The sequence below is a fragment of the Euphorbia lathyris genome, chromosome 6, assembly GCF_963576675.1.
Source record: "Euphorbia lathyris chromosome 6, ddEupLath1.1, whole genome shotgun sequence".
Classification (NCBI taxonomy): domain Eukaryota; kingdom Viridiplantae; phylum Streptophyta; class Magnoliopsida; order Malpighiales; family Euphorbiaceae; genus Euphorbia; species Euphorbia lathyris.
Genome location: NC_088915.1, coordinates 4,821,472 through 4,833,586, shown reverse-complemented (window position 1 = coordinate 4,833,586; position 12,115 = coordinate 4,821,472). Strand labels below are relative to the sequence as shown.

At 35.2% G+C, this 12,115-nt stretch overlaps 1 protein-coding gene and 1 pseudogene across 1 annotated transcript; one reads left to right on the top strand and one right to left on the bottom strand.

Moving 5' to 3' along the window:
• Positions 1–278: 278 nt before the first annotated feature.
• On the top strand, positions 279–3,234 carry LOC136232051 (pentatricopeptide repeat-containing protein At1g62930, chloroplastic-like; annotated as a pseudogene).
• Positions 3,235–5,048: 1,814 nt separating this feature from the next.
• Positions 5,049–11,127, bottom strand: LOC136232858 (probable U3 small nucleolar RNA-associated protein 7). The gene is made up of 9 exons (XM_066022302.1): positions 10,860–11,127; positions 9,682–9,735; positions 9,527–9,589; positions 9,347–9,436; positions 8,912–9,044; positions 8,475–8,593; positions 7,353–7,420; positions 6,949–6,997; positions 5,049–6,214 (listed from the first exon to the last, which is right to left on the bottom strand). The coding sequence occupies exons 2-9, from the start codon at positions 9,724–9,726 to the stop codon at positions 5,186–5,188; spliced, it is 1,596 nt and encodes a 531-aa protein (XP_065878374.1). The 5' UTR covers positions 9,727–9,735; positions 10,860–11,127; the 3' UTR covers positions 5,049–5,185.
• Between the last annotated feature and the right edge of the window lie 988 nt (positions 11,128–12,115).

Here is a 12,115-nt window from a genome sequence, read left to right as displayed (position 1 = left end):
TTCGATGAAAATTTAACAAAAAAAAAAAATGTAACCTTTTAACAAATTTATCGTAATTTCCCATCATGAGGGGTTTGTTTTTTATTTGAAAGATTAGAGAATGAGAAATTTTGGTTAAAGAAAATAAAAACATCAAACGAGTGGCAATGATAAATAATTAGTGGACAACAATCCACTTAGAAAAACCTAATTAACTTTTAAATATTAAATTGAATTTAAATATTTCTTTAGTCAAATGACTCACAACTCCCAGCGTGAAGAGCGGGGAATTAGCCACAACAGCAACAAGTTTTGTTTAATTAATCACAACACTGAAAAGTTCAAAATTGTTAGAGCTTTCTTTCCCTCTCTTCTCCAATTGTTAGGGTTTCTTCCCCTGTCTGGAACTTCACCATTCACACCATGTCCATGCTTAGACGCGGTCTCCTTTCTCCCTCTTCGGCTCGACTTCTGGTTCGTTCTCCATTTCTTCAGTTTTTTGGTATCATCTCTCCTCTCCATACTCGTACTTCACCCTCAAGGTCGGATGATTTCGTTTCTTCTTTTGATAAGTTTCTTCTTGTGGATCCCTTACCTGCTACTCAATTCAATAAATTATTGTTTGAGCTTATAAAGATTAAACCTACAGTCATTGAGTTCAACACATTGTTGTCTGCGTTTGTTAGGATGCACCGTTTTCAGACTGCCATTTCTTTGTCGGAGGAAATGGAATTCTTGAGAATAACACCTGATGTTTATTCTTGTACTATCTTGATTAATTGCTTCTGCAAATTAGATCGTGTGGGTTTTGGATTCTCTGTTTTGGCTAGGATTTTCAAAATTGGGTTTCAGCCTGACATTGTTACCTTTAACCCTCTTATTGATGGATGGTGTAGGGAAGGTAAAATTGTTGATGCAGTGCTATTGTTTAATAAAATAGCAGCTATGAATTATAGACCTAGTGTTATAACTTATACCGCTATCGTTAATGGTCTATGTAAAGTGGGAAATGTTCATGTGGCTAAGTGTTTGATTGGTAAAATGGCTAGGAGTGGTTGTGAGCCTAATGTGGTGACTTACAATGCCATCATTGATGGCCTTTGCAAGCATAATTTTGTTACTCAATCATTTGACCTTCTAAAAAAGATGAAGGGTCGAGGCATTTTGCCTAATGTTGTTACTTATAGCTCGTTAATTCATATGGTCTATCCTATTCAAGAAAGTGGAAGGAAGTTGCAATTTTACTCAATGAAATGTTGGATAGTAAGGTAGCACTAAATATTGTTACTTACAGCATATTGATCGATCAATTTTGCAAGGAAGGATTTATAACGAAGTCTGAATGTATCTTTGGAATGATGATCCAAAGAGGTTTAAAACCAAATGTGATCACATACACTTCATTAATAGATGGGTATGGTCTACACGGACAAATGCGTCGAGTAGACAAAGTGTTTAATGGGATGAGGAGGAAGGGATGTAATCCTAATGTTTATACTTATAACATCTTGATTAATTTGTATTGTAAGAGGAAAATGATAGATGCTGCTGAGCATCTTATTGATGAAATGCTTTGTGAAGGGTTGGTTCCCAATGTTTGTACTTATAGCTCTGTTTTACATGGCTTAGTCCTTGTAAAAGGTCCTTGGGTAGCCCTAGAGTTTTCTAAGAAGTTGTTTGCACATGGCTATCTTCTAGATACGGTAGCTTATTCAATTTTGCTACATGGCTTTTGTCAACGAGGGTGCCTTGATGTTGCTCTTTCGTTGTTTCATGAAATGCAAGTGCACAATTTGAAGCCTAATATAGTTACATATAGTATCCTAATAGATGGCATGTGCAAAGTTGGAAGGCTTGAAGATGCAAAGGAATTACTTTCTAGGCTTTCTGTTGATGGGTTGCAGCCAAATAATTACACATTTAATGTAATAATTGGGGGACTTATCAAAGGAGGAAGATTGGATGAAGCATATAGTGTCTTTACGAAAATGGAAGAGAATGGTTGCTTGCCAAATAGATGCTGTTATAGTGTCATGATCGGTGGATTTCTCCGGCACAATGATCTATCAAGAGCAAAAGAACTAATTCATGAGATGCGTGATAAGGGATTAGGAGGAGTTGAAAGCACACTTGCGTTGGCAGTGGATACTAATCTCGTTCTGAAATTACTATAAAATTTTATTTGTGGATATTAAGGTAAAACAATGAACTGAACTTTTCTTATGTTACAACTTGTTTCACCTTATGTTTGTGTTGCACTAAGTTGCTATAAACTTATATTACTTGCATCGTTCTGAAATTTATTGTTTGCTTTTGAAAGGTCGGTGAGCATTTGGCAAAAGGGAGGCTCTTACAAAATGAAGAATCACTAGAGAAGTGGTGGATGATGCACAGTTAATTTTGACTTGGAAGATCTATCTACTGAAGATGGAGATGTTGGATTGCAGCCACAATTAGTTGATTAATCTACCAATGTGAGCCAATTTGACTTGATTGCTTGGAGATTCAGATTGCTGCAACTTTTGAAGATGGTATTTATTTATGTTTGCATTCTTAGTATCAAATTTGGGTTAACAATAAAATTCCATTTTGCTTCAGATCAAATAGAAATCCTGAAATGTTTGGAGGTGGTTGAATGTTATTATGTTATTTGTCTTCTAAATAACAATTTTCTCTTGTGTTTGTCATTATGTTATGTCCTTCTTTGGTGCTTGCTTGGTTTCAAGTTGATTTTTAGTAGGGGTGGGTGTTAAAAGCTCAAAATGTTTTATCGGGTCATAATTGTTTTATGTAATCTATATATTTCACATAATTATAAATGACATAACTTATACGAAAATAATAATCATATTAAGTTGAGTTGATAAATTATGTGCTATCAGTTGGATATGTTTCCTGATGCTATGAGCTTTCAGTTGTTTAAAGATGTTGTTTTCTGGTTGCTTAAATAAACGGACTGTATTCAGTAAAGTCGCATTACTTTGTGGCAGACCAGATTCGAAGAAGTTGAGAATGCGGCGACAGCAACGATGAGAGATGTTTGGTAAAGAGATTTGATGTTAATGGAAGATGTTGCTTCATCAAGTTTATAGTTCCAATCTACAAACTCCTAAACTCATTTTGGTGGCTTTGTTGCAAATTTAAGTTTTACACTTGTTATTCTCTATTTCAGATCTAATAATTTCAGATTCATGAAGAAATTTGTTATTTTTACCCGAGACAAATGTTGCTAAGAAGTGATCGTTTTCTTTTCTATATTTTTTTTTTCCATAAATGCGGACGAATTTTTATGTTTCACTTCGAAAATTATCAGTTATACTAGCTAATAATGAAAGGGAATAAATGTTGAAATTTTTATATTGTAAAAATTTATTCGGTAATCCAATATCTTATACAATGTGGGAGTAGAGATTAGGGGCAATTTATGTAAGTTGATTGTGTCTATTAACAGGTTAGTGTCAAATGTGTCATTCTAATCCAATTAAAAAAAAGTCGTAATTAGTGTTAATTCAATTCGGTTAGTGTTATATCAATTCATTCACGCAAGTGTCGTGTTTACAAGACCGATATGTAAAATTATGTTGTGTTGTCAAGCTATGTATACAATTATCACCTCCACTCTATACCAACATTGCAAAGAAATGATTATTTCGAATGCGAAAAACAAGGGAAATCGAACAATAATTTAGAAAACCAAACACTTAACGGCTTCAACCGATTGAAATTTTTGTTGTTTGGGCAATTCTAATAATAGACTGAATGAAGCCTATGAAGAATAGGATATGTTTAAGAATACAGACCTAAAATATAGATTGTCTAAATAAGAGTTTCTAAACGGATTAAAGTATCATATATGATCTATACATTTTAAATAATTATAAATGATATAAAAATAATAATCGTATCAAACTGAAAATATACTAAAAAGGTTATATACCGCATTGTATTGACATGTCAGAGGTGCCTTCTATGGTTACTTTGTTTTTGACAAAGTACCATTACTTGGTGTGTTTTCACCATTGGATGATGGAGTATAAAACCAATACAATAGTGAAAACACACAAATAAGACTTAGGTGTCGTTTGATAAAACTGAAAATTAAGTGTTGAAAAAATAAGTACTGAATTTTAAGTGTTGAATATTATAAGTGCTGAAAATATTGAGTGATATAATTATTATAAAAATATTAGTTGATCATATTTAACTTAAAATGTTAAGTTAAAAATTTTGACTTATCAAAATAAGTGTTTTTTATCTTAATTTATTAATTTAAGTGGTGGAAAAATAATTGTTATCAAACGCACTTAGATTAAATAAGTGCTTAATATTTTAATTTAAGTCATTAAGTGGCTTATCAAACAAGGCCTTACTTTGTCAAAAACAAAGTAACCATAGCCTTTGTCCATGTCAGGGTGCCTTCTATGTGTTGTCAAAAATTAATAGTTCAATAGAAAATATTAAATATCTGAAAGAATCATTATTGGTCATTAATTAAAAAAAATTACAAAAACACAACAAAACTTTATAGGATTCTTTACATCAAAATGACCAAAAATAACTTAACAGACCCTAAAACCATAATAGTACACATAAACACCACTCTTTCATCGCATGACCAAAAACATTTTTAAATGTGTCAATCTATATACTCTAAAATGATTATAAATGATATAAAAATAATAATTGTATCAAAACATTTCTATATATAGTATTGTCATGTCAGAATATCATAATGCCATTTCGGAAATTAATAGTTCTATATCTGAAAATACAGTGTTCACCTAGATCCTGAATGACCAAATAAATTTGGCCATTCACCGTTAGATCTAGGTTCATTATAATAAAAAAGTGGAGATCCAAAGCATCCTAAGGTGTAGATTTAATAAACCTAGATCTAACGGTGAATGACCAAATTCATTTGACGATTCTACTGTCTGAAAATATTATCATTTGTCATTAATAATTTTTAAAAAAAACACACAACAAAATTTTATATAATTCTTTAACTCAAAATGACCAAAATAACCTAAAGACCCTAAGAGCACAACAGTATCCACTCTTTCATCATATGACCAAAAACACTTTTAATGTGATGAGGTTGATAAATAACTCAACTAACCAAAAGATTTCTATTTAATACTACATTCTTAATATAGTTTAAGATTAGATCAAATCAAAATTGTGATTAAAAAAAATACAAACTCGGTCATGTTGAAGCTTTTTTACGGGCAAATCTACGCAAAGCGCTTGGTTGTGCATCTTCCACACTAATTTTCTGTCTTTTAGCCAATTTTTCAGCATCTTTCATGTGTTGATCCAAGAAAGGTCTCTTAGCTTTATCAATCATCTCCTTTCTCTTCTTCGTCTTCTTGCTATCCTTATTCCTTCCTTTCGTCTTGTTCTTTAATTTGACTTCCTTCACAGTTTCGATGGCAGCTTCCATTTCGGCTTCAAGTTCTAGCTTCGTTGGTTTCTCTTTCTTCCTTGTTGGCCTCACTGTACCGATCTTTGAAGGATCCAACATGATTGACTCAGGCGGGAGCTTGTCAAGAAGAGTGCGGACTTCCTTCTCTCTCCGCTGTTTAGATGTTTCAAACGGATTTGCTAACCAAGTGTCAAAGTTAGGTTCACCAGACCCCGGGATAAGAATAGAGGAATATCCCATGGAATGTCCGATGCTCAAAACATCTTCATATGGCCTAAACAACACTTGTCCTACCTGATAACCTTTAACCAGATGATGAGTCATGTACCTGCCGTAATGCTGTGATTCTGATAAATCACCCAGAATCTGAATAAACGACCCAGTTCCAGCAGCCAGCAGTCCCTTCTGACTGAAATCCAAGGTTTTCGCATGGCCTGGTACAGTTTGGAGAACCTCGAATTTCCTCAAGTCCCAAATCTTAATTTTCTTGTCCTTTCCAGACGTGGCCATAAGATGGCCATTAGGGTGGAATGCCATTGCTGAAATGGGACCACGATGGCACAGCATTTTGACAAGGGGAGCTGCACAGGTTGGCTTCCACATGCTCACTACGCCGCCGGAATGGCCCAAACCAACCACCCCATTGAAGGAACTAACCTGCATCACATCACTACGGCCTAAACCTGTTCGGATATTCCCAATCATCCCGCCCATTGTTACATCTTGATAATGAAGTTGTCCAAATTTGTTTATTGATGCCAAAAGGAAATGATTTCTCAGAAACCCAAGCTTACGCACTGCACCGTGTTCCTACAAGAATATAATGCAAACTTAATTCTGCAAGCAATAAAATAACAGTTGGTCGGATCCATGTTTTATTAGACTATTGCACAACAATGCAAATTTATGTGACAACATCCAAAAAAAAAAAAATCCAACCAGTCGATCAAAAATCAACGAAGTCTAAAAAGGCTCCATGAGCCACAAATTCAGAAAGATTAATCAATGAGAAAAGTGGGACACTTATACAGCAACATAGATGCACCAGGTGAATTTAATTTAAAACAGATTGCAATCAGCATCAAACTTCAACATTTTACAAGCACAGTCTACAAGAGTATTGGATGGTAATGATGTACGAGTTCAAAGACACTTTGCACAAGCAAATTGACCATAGTGCTTCTATTTCCCAGCTTTCCCATTCTAAAAAACCTTTCGCCCAAAGTGCTGTAACAAAAAAAAAACACCGGCCAGTCCAAAACATAACATTTATTGACCAATTTTTTTAAAACCAGGGTGATACTAATTTGAATTTGACAAAACCTATACTTAGTGTTCTTGTGCTCAAGTTCTTAGTGCAACAATATTCAGCCCCCACTTATCATCAATAACAGGTGTAATATGATATATGGCAAAAGACAAGTGTCTGACACTCAGAGATGATAGCTTTAGAAATAAACACTTGACGTCACAAGAAACAAAGCTGCAAAGTGCCATAAAAATAGTTTAACCACCTAATAATATCTCCAGAGAAAGAATCTGACCTTTAAACAATGAAGTTCAGTGCCATCCCTGTTATAAATGTAAGGGTACCTGAAAAGTTCTTAATTATTAGAAACATATTCAAGATAGAGATCTATAACAAGTAAACTAACAGAAAGATTAGAAATGACAACGGTGTTTGCCAGTAATAAGTTCATCTAAGACATTAAGTAATAACCAATAATGATAATACATGCATGGTATAAACTCAATAAGGAAACATATAAAATCATCAAACGGACATGCACAAGATTCAGAACTGAGACTTAACTTCAGCCGTAATCTATTATCCAATAAAGCCCACAGGGCATCAATAATAAGTAAGCAAACATGCCATATAAATTTATTCAGCGGTTACCACTTATCTAATAGATATTTAGCTTCTGGAGAAATGAAGTACACTTACTTTTTCTGGGCAGCTGCAAAGAAGAACTCATTGTGCAGAAACACAACATCTCGCACCGTTTCCCTCACCTGAGCAAGCAACAAAAAAGGCCAAGTAAAGTTGTCAAAACTAATATTTATACTGAAAGTACGATTCATAAATTCAAATCTTGAAATCATAAGAACTGCTGCTACAACCCACAGAAGCTATTGATTTTTCTGAGAAAAATTAGAGTGGAAAGAAAATTATAATGATCAGAAGGATAAGACTATCTATTGGACTACACAAGCATATACTCATTTATGAAACCCAATAAACAGAGATTGCATTAAATAGTTCTGTTTCATTCGAACAACATATCCTGATAGAGAATGGTATAGAGTGAAAAAGCGTAAGATTCGTTGTGTATGGTTATTTGTGAGAGATTTCTTAGCTTGATTAGGGATTGGTGACAAATATTTGAGCTATATATGTGTGTTTGTTTAGGGGTCGTGAGATGGTATAGAGTGAAAAGCGTAAGAGTTCAACGTAGGAAGCATTTGAGCTAGTAACGATTGATTTGTTTGCGTGCCTCCTATTACTTTTTTATGCAGTCCTGTGTTCTTAGGATACAATTTGATCCTTCAAAGGCCAAATCTTCAATTTGTGGAAAGCTTTTGATAGCTTCCTTGTGAGAACATCAATTTCTATTTGGGTGTAAATGATACATCTTTGTTCTTCATGATATTGACCATATCTTTCATCACTATTTTCATTTCAGTGGGTTTATAGAGCTTTAAAGAGTAGGCTGCGGTTTGCATGTTTTTATTACACTTGGAATAATAAGTAGCAAGATATGCAGAGCAAATGCTCTTTAGGTCAAACAGTGTGAGCTTCTGAATTCAACCATTTAGCCCCTACTAGTAAAGCTACATAGATCCAGGCAACTTGGCTAGAGAACACCTTACTGCAGGGGGTTAATAACAGATATAACACATTTAACTTATTTCGGATTGGTAATTTTAATTCTGATCAAAGTTTGGTTGAAGTGATCAGAACATCTGTAAATCATCTAAGCATAAGTATGTGAACTGGGATAGTAGATTTCACAACTCAATTGCAACCTATTAAAGACCATCTTGACCTGAAAGTGCGAAAGCATACCTGCATCTCTTTAATTAGGTTCACATTCTTCATGTCTACAACTGCCAGGTGCCCCTTCCGTCCAGCAACAGCCATGTATCTCCCACTTGAGGTGAAATCCAGGGTGTATGGACCAAGATCTACACATTTTAGTAAGGAGTAAGTTACATCAGGGTAGGAGTAGAGCATTAGGCTCAAACAAGATAACTTTGGTATGGGAAAGTTAGCTAGAACGATTTTAAAAACACATCCCATGCACACTGAAAATAACCACAATATAGGGCTAAATTAGAGTTCAGAATTGACAGCACAGAACTGGTTATCAATACTAAAAGAACTCCATTCATAATTAACTATGCTGACTTGTCAACATGATTGTGGCTATATATTTTCAATTAAATGGACCGTTAATACATTGTAGAGAAAAGGAAATGAGCACTAATAAGATAACAGACAACCTGGTAAGATTACATCATGTTGATTCTTTGAGCTTAAGATATCAACTTCCGGAGCAATTGATTCTTGTTGAATCCTCCATGTCCTTTCAACACCTTCAGGCTCGAGATAGCCTCCAGGAATTGGCGGAAGCCACTGATTAGAAATATCACATATTAGAAAAGGAAAGAAAAAAGAATTCTACTTTATATGGGAAGGGTCAACAGTGTGGAGAGAAAAATCTAGCATTTACAGTACAATAACATGCCAGGATCTAAGAACAGAAAAACTAACCATCCTTCAAGTAAGAAACTATTTTGATATATCAAGTAACGTTAATGAAACAAATTGAGAATCACTTTACAACACTCACCCTTTATACCTTTCAAAACCAGAGATGAAAAGAGAAGTTACAAAATTAGAACAAACTATAAGATATAAAGTAGCAAGTAATTCACCTTCTCAGCCTTGGCAGCAGCTTGGGCAGATGTTCGGTATAATCCTTCTCTATCAGAAAGTTGTCCCTTTAGTTTTTTGTCTTTTAATACCTGCAAATAATTGAGAAATCGAAATGAGAGGGAAAATAATAAATAAATAAATAACTCTGCCACTAGAAATCTCAATCACCAATCCCGCACCTCCAAATTAGCACCCTCTCCTCTAAGAAACTTTACTTCCGCATCCAACTCATGGGGTAACTCCTGCAAATAAGAAGCACAGTCCATTAATTTTACATCCGCACTAATGTTTCGGGTCACTTACTATGGATTAAAAATGTGATCTAATGTGGTACCTGCTCCATAGGGGGTTGCTTGATACCATCTTGCTTGACATCCATGTTTACAGGCTGCAGGTTTAATAAGAAAACAAATCCATTTAGTACTTTTGGCCAAATAGACGAAACTATTTTGATTTATGCATGTTACATAGTAGAGGGCACAACAAAAATATAAACTATGCTCAAACTATAGCAGTACTGAGTTATGATAATCAAGGAACTAATAAGGTTGAACAAAAATGAAGCTTCGAATTTATTATCACTAGCTTGTCCAACTCACATGCATTCAAGTTCGTTAACGGAAAAGGCAATAAGTGCTGAAAGCTCAAGTGAACTACAATTACTAGAAAAGAAACCACATTTCCCAAATAAAATTTAGTACAGTTTCACTAGATTCGAGTTTAAGGGAAACAAATTAAATTTGAAATTTAGTACATTTCCCAACATCTGGTTTCCATGGACCTTGAGAAAGGTTATGATTAGTTCAAATTGGAGAAGTAGAAGATTCATGCCAAGAATATTCATGCAACTAAAGACATGTATAATGAAGTGGTTATGGCTGTGAAGAACCTTGACAGGGGAATCAAGAGAAATCCCTATAATTGTTTAGTTAACAATCTGCTTTGAGTCCTTATCTTTTTACCTTAGTAATAGATAAGCTTAACCAAGCATATACAGAGGAGATCCCCTGATGAGACTTGAAGAGGGAGTAAATATTAAGTTGGAACTATGCGAAGTACACTAGATGATAAGGGATTCAAGTTGAATTAAACAGAATTAAGCATATGCAACGTAAATTTCAAAATAGTCAAGGCTAATATAGACGTTAAAGTATGCCTTGGAGGATGCCAGTACCTTTGTCTAACTACCTCCTAAAATTAGGATTTATAACTCATAATACATAAAATATGGCAGAGGAATGATGTCAGACATAAGAGACTAACAAACAGATTGTATATTGACATTCAAAATGGAAGAGACTAACAAACAGATTATATAATCATCTGACCTTACAAAGATGGAAGAGACTAACAAACAGATGGAAGAGACTAACAATATACTACTACCCTAAATATACCAACCAAGCTATGCGGCAGAAAAATCCCAAATAACCACCATGAACAGAAATTTAACCCAGAAATTAATTCATCACAAACATGAATAGTAGAAATTTAACCCAGAAATTTACTTACATCGCATGTGCGAGACGGAATAGAACAACGAGACGGAACGACACTGTGCAAGAAGGAACGACGAGAAGGAACGACGCTGTGCGAGACGGTGGAGGAACGAGAGCGCTCGGAAGGGATGAACGGTGGAGGAACGGATGGAGGAACCGCGATCGATCAGGTGTTGGTGGTGGTGGTGGTGGTGGTGGTGGCGGCTGGCTGGCTGGCTGCTTTGAGAAGTCTCTTATGGCGAGATGCTGATAGACGAGTAGAGGAGAGGAGAGTCCCGTAAAATTATTCAGGGTTTTAGGGTTTAAGGCCAATCATAGTCTTATTTTTATTGGCAAAAAGCACTATTAGGCCCTTGATCTTTTATTTTTCGGTCCATTAAGCTCTTGATTTTTTATTTGGACATATTAAATCCCTGACCATTAATCCCTTCATGATCAAATTAGTAAGTTGTGAACATCTAATTCGGCTAACAAACTGTTATTTATTGTACTTGCATTCGAAATTTATATTTTTCACTGTTTGAAAACAATTTTGGATGTATAATGTGCCCATCTGAAAACTATAAAAACTTTAATTCCAACTACAAAAAATATTTTTTTTAATAATTTCAAATACAGATGAAATTAATAACATATTTTTAACAGAATTAGATATTCACAATTTACTAATTTGGTCATAAATGACTTAATGAGATCAAAAATAAATGATCAGATTTTTAATGTATCCAAATAAAAGATCAAGAGTTTAATTAAGTGGGCTGCTATATACCGCAAAGGTTATACTTTCCACCGCACCTTTTTGACAATTTTGCTCTCCTCATAATTTGAACTCAAAAATTCAAAACTCTCAAATCCTCTCTAACTTTTTGGATTTTCAAAAAACCCGACCTAAAACGACATGCCGCCAAAGGCAGGAGCGGGTAAAGGCTTCATGAATGCTCCGGTAAGGTTTTTTTTTTAAATTATTCCGAAATCACGGGTTCCGCCTCCGAATCGGAGGCGGAACCCGTATGAATTTTGCCTAAATGGACGGCGCCGTCTCCACCACGGGTGGAATAGACGAACTGTCCGTTCCACCCGTGGTGGAGACGGCACGAGCTGTTCGTTCCACCGTATGGTGGAACGAACAGTATGCTCGTTCCACCGTAAGGTGGAACGAACGGCATGGTGGAACGAACAGCATGCTCGTTCCACCGTAAGGTGGAACGAACGGCTTACGGTGGAACGAGCGGCGCATCCGTTCCACCGTAAGGTGGAACGGGCACGGCG

What these genes read in the sequence shown, in the direction of transcription:
- LOC136232858 (XM_066022302.1), bottom strand. Translation starts at nt 9,726, where the DNA reads ATGGATGTCAAGCAAGATGGTATCAAGCAACCCCCTATGGAGCAG. An exon ending in GAGAGGGTGCTAATTTGGAG is followed by an intron (nt 9,437 to 9,526) that starts GTGCGGGATTGG and finishes AATTATTTGCAG; the next exon opens with GTATTAAAAGACAAAAAACT. An exon ending in ACCTAATTAAAGAGATGCAG is followed by an intron (nt 7,421 to 8,474) that starts GTATGCTTTCGC and finishes TTGCTTGCTCAG; the next exon opens with GTGAGGGAAACGGTGCGAGA.